This window comes from Centruroides sculpturatus, unplaced genomic scaffold (genome assembly GCF_000671375.1).
Source record: "Centruroides sculpturatus isolate CEXI.00-Female unplaced genomic scaffold, Cexi_2.0 scaffold1601, whole genome shotgun sequence".
NCBI lineage: Eukaryota > Metazoa > Arthropoda > Arachnida > Scorpiones > Buthidae > Centruroides > Centruroides sculpturatus.
Window position 1 is genome coordinate 1 of NW_019385956.1, and position 7,388 is coordinate 7,388.

The window sequence follows — 7,388 nt, forward strand, 5'->3', positions numbered from 1 at the left end:
TTTTTATGAGGCAATGTGGTGGAGGAGTTGAGGAAAGCACAGAATGCGTGTTCCTTAGTCAGAGAAGTGAGTTTTTTGTTGATTAGAGTGTTTTCTTTTAATAATGAGTTCAGGGAAGTCTCAGCAAGATTAATGATTTTTTGAATTTGGTCGGTTAAATATTTGAGATGTCCTTCAGTCTGAAAGCGTCCATAGGGATTGTCTGCACAGTATCCCTTCACCTCATCAGAGACCCTATAGGCCTTGTCCAAAAAGGTAGACACGATAGTTGACTCCATGTTGAGCAGTCGAGAGAAAGCACAAGAAGGATGCACAATAAAGTCGCAGAACAAACTGGTGAGTCCAGAAGACCGGAATGTAGCACATTAACACTAGAACGCCGTTCGGCGCGAAGTGATCCGATCGGCGAGAAGCCGATCGGATCACTTCGCGCCGAGGTGAAACAAAGCGCGTGACAGAGAGACCACTAGGGATTGCCAAATACCGAAAGGCCTTTTCAAAACACACTCAGCATTGCATACTTCGACACAATGCTAGAATATCATCAATCCCGTAAAACCAATCTTTTCTGATATAAGGTTTCTACTTCTAGCCATTAGTTTCGGATTAGCAGTAGTAGTATTACATGGGAATTTTCAGTTGGAGTGACTTCCTTTTATAAAAATTCAAAACACAAAACGTGTGTATTCGCCTATAAAGAGAATTTTCGTTCAACTTTTGTCATTCGGTTTGCTTTCAGACTTTTGTCCTATTGGTTGAAAAATTGTAGAGAATGTGGCTTGGCTATAAATTCCTTGCAGCTTTCGATATTAAAGCAAAACAGCCATCGAAAAAACTATAATATCTTGGATACATTTATCCAAATCTTCTTCCTCTCACTCTGCTTTCCTGAAATGGTCTCCATTACGCTGAAATTACTCGTCAGTCGCTTGACAATTGCACTTAAAATTAGCGTATTTCGGGTTTAACTAAGATTCTTCATCTTATTAAATATAAACTCTTGTATTAATAAAACGCTCCATAATTTCTTTATTTCTAATTGCTCTTCGAAAAACTTTAATTTGCATTGATTTAATCTTTTAAATCAATATTGTTTTATAACGAAGAAAGATGACATTTCATTGCTTTGACTTACTTATATTTAAAAATATATTTTATATATTACTATGAAATTAAACAAATTTCAGAGAAATAACTACTGTACTGTATATTTAAGATATCTAAGGCTTATTTGTCAGTTAGTTTCGGTGTTTTTCTCATTCTTTAGATTATTTTAGTGATGATAGTATGGAATAATTCTGAAATACATTGCCCTAAGGGAGATTTCCAATCGCTGTAATTCCTAAAATTGTCAGTGAGAGTAGAGCAACTGTAATGAAAGGTGTGCATTACAAAATGTTTCCGGACCTTTCTTATAAGAGTAATATAAATGTTTTGTTTTTCTGTATCGTGAATCTTTTTCCTGGTGCATACAAAAGCGTTTAAGTACGTATAACGAAGCAAAAATCGATATAAATACGAATAAATTTTTATATTCTCTTTCGTGTGATTTTATTGGTTTATAGCAACGCAACATATCGAAAATCTGCCGATAAGAGAGTGTCTCTCACAAGGTTCTTTATTGGTCCCTATTTAGGTGTTACTAACGTAAAGAAAATCCAACAATCGTCACGATATCAGCCAGTTGGCGAGGCGCGAACCCACTAACAGTGTTCGGTACTTTTATCCACTTGACCACTGGTAGACGTGTCTGATTTGTATGTGACCTAGGATCGTATACAAGATGTGGCATGTTCATAGAGGCCGATAGATGTGTGCAGTGGTGATATTCAGCGGGTTCGCACAGGTTCGGCCGAACCCGTTGTTAACATTTTCAAAGTTTTCCGAACCCGTTGTTAAACACACGTAACATTTCCCAGTGGTTTTGTTTCTTTTAAAAAATATATTAAAATATACGTATTATACTCTGTAACACTACTAAACTAGAGCCTTATACCCCGTTCGCCTTGGTGCAACTTCCATCGACCGTTTCAAACTCGACTGAAACGAGGTCTAATCGCGATCAACTCAAGAGAGTTCTCGAAACTAGGTCGTCATACGAGAGATCCCACAATCCCACGCGCGCGAGAAAATACAAGATGGCTGCGGAACACGTGTCGGGCTATCGACAGCGAAATAAAAAAGATATTGTATTTCGAGAGACGATGATATCTGTCTATTATTATAATAATACCTAATGATAAAATAAATGATTTAGAAAAGTTTTTCTTGAGAAAAAGTCATAGGGAAAGCAAGTTTAACTGCTTTCCCTATGACTTTTTTCTGATTAAAAACAGCCAATTTTTATGTTTATAAAATATTTTGAATGAAAAATGTTAAAATATGTACAAAATAAACCATTTTGAACACTTCTTTTTATTATTTATCAAAAAAATATAGTTCTGGCATAAACAATGTTAAATTTTAACTGACTTAATTTACGAACGCATCTTTTTTATTTATATGGGTATCTTAAGGTCAGTTTTTGCGCTAATGTTCCTAATGCACCATTTGAGCGAAAAAAAAATTGTTAAGAAAAAATTTTCTGTTAGCGAACCCTTTGTTAAATATTTTCGAATATCACCACTGGATGTGTGTATTGTGTCTTTCACTGACAGCAGTGGCCACCCACTCCTGTTGTTTGGATTAGGTGCCAATGCGATATTTTTTCATTAGTGTTTTAATTTTTTCATATTTTAATCATTAATATATTAATAAATGAAATGTTCAATTAAATAATTCGTTGAAAAAAATGTTAACAAATCAAAACTTGTCCATCTTCAACTAGGCGAACGAGTAACCTCGATAAAAAGTCGAATAAGTTCGTGAAGACTATTTGTTGTCTTGCTGAGATTGTTGAAGGAAAACAAGATATAAAAACATTTTATTGTTTCGTTTAGTTTGTAAATGTTTTTATATTTCCTTTTGTTGCCACACGTCTTTTTTTTACTTTTTGTGTGGGCACTATGAGGGATTTTTTTAGCAACCCATTATGAGTTCGGCCAGCCGCACAGTGGTACGGGACTCGATATATTCAGACCAAACATTTCTCGTGTTTTTCAACCCAACCGAATTCGATCCTAGGTCCCCTAGAGCTACAGGCTGCCAGCCTAACCGTTCCATCATAGGACCGTCTCGTTGCCACCCATGAATTCTTTGTCACTCACAAATATATGCTAAGTAAACTTCACGCATCATAACATATGTTAAGATCAAAGATACATTTATTCAGATTTAATAACCACTATTTATTTAGGCCTACACTTTAAAAAAACATCCATTTATCCCAGAATTACTACGATATATTTGGGTGAAATTGTCAAGAAGACGATATGTAAGATAGACCAGCAAAACCAAACTTTATAATCAATAATTCATAATGCTGGATGGCCCACAATTTAATCAACCCGAGTATATTTTTTAATACAGTATTATTGAAAAAATGGTTAAGCAAGTTGAAACAGAAGCGTGATATATTTGGATTAACTGACTTACGTGCCACGCTTTATAGACTACTGTTTTATTTTTCAAATAGAAAAAATTAATTTTAGAAAATTTAATATTTGTTACAATTATTTTCAATTTTAATTAGGAATTTTAGTCTATTTCATTTATGAAAATAATTTAAAATGTAAATTTTAATTATAAAAAAACTTATTTTATCTATAAATGGTATCCGCAGTTGCTTAAAAGTTGACTTTCAGAAAAGAATAATAAAAATTTATTCGTGTTTAAAAATAAAATTTTTAAAATTATGCGTAAACTATATTATCATATTACGTGTAAATTTTCATCTAAATTTTAGATAAAGATAAAAATAAAGAAACATTATCATGGCATTTTATTTAAATCTTAATACACTCGATACATTTGATACTGATATAGTAACTCGTATTTTTCCGTAACTTGTTAATTCGTTAATCTATAATCAAGGCTGACAAAGTTCAGTTTCTGATATAGAAATATCTAAAGCTGTCATGGAGGTTCTCAATCCACCAATAATATTTCCTTTCTTCCTTTTTCCCTCACATTTACCAGCTTGAATCATTTGTCTTTCTGTTAGAACTTCGTCCCACATATTTACGTCCGCAATATCACCAATCCACGCTTGATCAGCTTCGTATTTACCATCAAGATCATCCTGATCCTGCCCGACAACAAACACACCTCCTCCAAAGATAATAGTGCCTCTAGCAATAGTATTATTATTAGTATTGTTATGACATCGATACCCATTCGTGTACACTTGCAAATGCCCATTCGTGTTAAACCAAGATACGCAAAGGTGGTACCACTCACCCACTGTCCATTCTGTATTTGGGCATTGCATTTCCATATAACTTTTTGCGATATTGACACCTACTTTGACGCTTCCATTTTTATTCGAAAGGGACACAGCAAATTCATTGTTGAATCGAGTGGTCGCGTAGGAAAAAATTGTCGAAAATTCTCTTTGAATTGAATGCGGTTTGATCCACGAACAAATCGTAAACTCATTTAGAGATGGAAACTGTTGATTGAGACGAAGACGTGGATAGATTCCGGAGCTGGAGCGAGGAATGTGTATCTTGAGTTGAGAATTCTCTACAAGTACCAAAGAAAGGAGCACACACAACACAGGAAACCACATCTTGTTGTCTCTTCAAAGTTTAAATAACTTATCGTTACATCCTTTTATATATCAGTTAGAGTGCGTGACGTACGATAACATTAGCATCTGAGATTATCGAGGTTAATGTGCAATGTACTTTGAATCATATTATTTCATTTATACAATCGCAGTTTCAATTTTAAGAATCAATTTCGTAATGTTAAAGTAATATTTATTTAATTATGTTTCTTTTGTTATTTTTTAGTTTCCAATACTTTATTTATGTATTTGTGCGGATAAAAGTCTCTATTTAATGGAAAAAATAGAACAAAGACTTAACGAATACCGTACTATAATTACGAAGTCGTGTATAATAATAACAAAATATTCTTCATTGAAATTATTATTTGACTTTTATAACCTAAAGACAAATGCATTTTGGGCCCACCCATTATGCATCTTAAATATACTTTTAAAAAATTGTATTTGGATTATAATCAAAGATGTTTTTAATTTCAAATTGAAAGTTTTAATGAATTTCATTAAGTGTTTAAAAAAATTGAGTTTGACATTTGTTTAAAAAATTCTAAATTGAAATAAGATAACCGAAGTCGTTTTTACAATATTCGAATATCCCTCGCATAAAGGACATCAACACCAGAGTTTATCGAGGTCATTTTAAAATATACTTTGTTATCGTATTATTTAATTGTGCTGCAATTTGAAAAAATTGTAGACATAAATCCCCAATGTCGTCCGTCCTTCTGTTTTTCCTTAATCTCCAGAAGGGAGTTAGATAGATGAAAGTTGAGACCAAATAAGGAAACCTTAGAGGTATGATGCCCCGATTAATTACATACAAATTTACGATTCAAATCGATTCAATTCAAATATTTTCTCGTAAAAGATCTTAGATAGATAAGGAAACTTACCGGCACGACTCCTGTTAATGGAAAAGTATGATATACTGTACAGAGACAAGACACTGTTAATTTCAGGTGGAGAGCATATATTTTTAAATGAAATAAATTAAAAATTGTAGCCCGGCATTGTGACGTTGTAACAATAAATAATTATTCATATCCAAACGATCGCCTTAAATACCCGTACTATAAATCCGCTAATTTTAATAATAAGTAATTTGCTACTAGAGATAGATGTTATCTCTTATCTAAATTAATAATTATAATTTTTATATTATTTAGAGTCATGTGGAAGAAAGGAACTGGCCCGGGTAGGGCTTAGCACCCGCACCCTCCTCTTACAGTGCGGTGAACTTGAGTTTCACGACCAGGACCCCGAGGAAGTCTTCTCATCCAGATGTATTTAAATTTAAATATAACCTTACGCGTTTAATCTAAATGGGTTGTTTAATATATAGAATACTTAAATAATTAGTCGTTCGTTTTATATAATTTGAATTATTAGAAAAAATCTAATAATTCAAATTGACTGCACGGTGTTCGTAGAATAGGTGATAGTTAAGAAGTTTTAGGAAAGACACAGAAAGTCGTTTGAAGTATAGTTCACCGATTGGCCTGATAATGCCGATCGGTTAGATAGAGCTGAGAGGCTTGAGTACCCACTGATAGGCTGGACGACGCCGAGTTGTAGATGGTTACGCCGATTGGCTAAGGAGCCACGTGTAAAGAGACAAACGGCTTTGTTCTTTCGCTTCACCAGTTACTCTTGTTGCTCCGTAGTTAGTGGCTCGTATTTAGCAAAATTGTGTATACAGCTATGGTAGAGTTCTTTGTCAACAGTTTACAGCTGAGCCTGATCACAACGATACACAGTTATTAACACAGTTATGGTCGAGTACCACGCTTTGCTTAACAGCGCGAAGATAGTTTATGAGTAGGCCTACAATAAATACCTCGATGTATAGAGCTTAAGTTGTTGATTCCAGTGATATAACGCTAATAAGGGCCTACTCAATAGTCTAGAGCAGCGATTCCCAACCTGTGGTACGCGTACCCCTAGGGGTACGCGATAGGTCGTTTAGGGGTACAGAAAAAAGTTAGTTATTATGGCAGAAAAAATAATATATTATGTATCACAAACTAATAGTATTAAAAAATTATTAGATAAAAAATATTCCTTGCAACAATCACAACTTTATTATAAATTTTTTCTTTTAGTTTTTTTTTCTTTAATTTAAAGTTACAATATGTAAAATTAACAATACGGTTACTCACAAAATTTCTTAAATGAGGGGTACAATCTAGAGATATGACATGTCACGGGGTACGCAAATGAAAAAAGGTTGGGAACCACTGGTCTAGAGCGAAGACTAGGATCGCGTGGTTTCCGGAAGAGAACAATAGTCCTTGTTCTGATCTCCGTAGACAAAAACGTTAATACTCCGTACGATCGCTCCGGATTGATATAAAGTTTGTTAAGGGCACTTACGTTGTTTCCTGTTAACCCTCTGTACCAACGATAATCCTTAGTTTAACGTTCGGATTTATTAGTAAAAAGCCTCGACTTTCATGGGACCTCAAACATTTGTACAAAAAAGAAAATTGAAGTCAAATTTTGTAATAAACATTTTTACAAACCAACAAAATATACTTTACTGTTTATTTTGTGTAGTACAGTAGAACCTCGATTATCCGACCTAATTGGGGACTGGGGTTGGTCGGATAATTGAAAAGTCGGATAACCGAAAAGTATGAAAAAATCCATTATTAGTGTAGTATATTATTATATCCCATGTAATTAGTATATTAGTATATCGCTATTAACCTATTTTGCG

At 33.8% G+C, this 7,388-nt stretch overlaps 1 protein-coding gene across 1 annotated transcript; it reads right to left on the reverse strand.

Annotated features, from left to right (window-relative positions):
- Positions 1-3,863: 3,863 nt before the first annotated feature.
- Positions 3,864-4,707, reverse strand: LOC111612800 (C-reactive protein 1.4-like). Its single transcript, XM_023354060.1, has one exon. It carries the CDS (start codon positions 4,667-4,669, stop codon positions 3,968-3,970), a length of 702 nt encoding a protein of 233 aa, XP_023209828.1. The 5' UTR covers positions 4,670-4,707; the 3' UTR covers positions 3,864-3,967.
- Between the last annotated feature and the right edge of the window lie 2,681 nt (positions 4,708-7,388).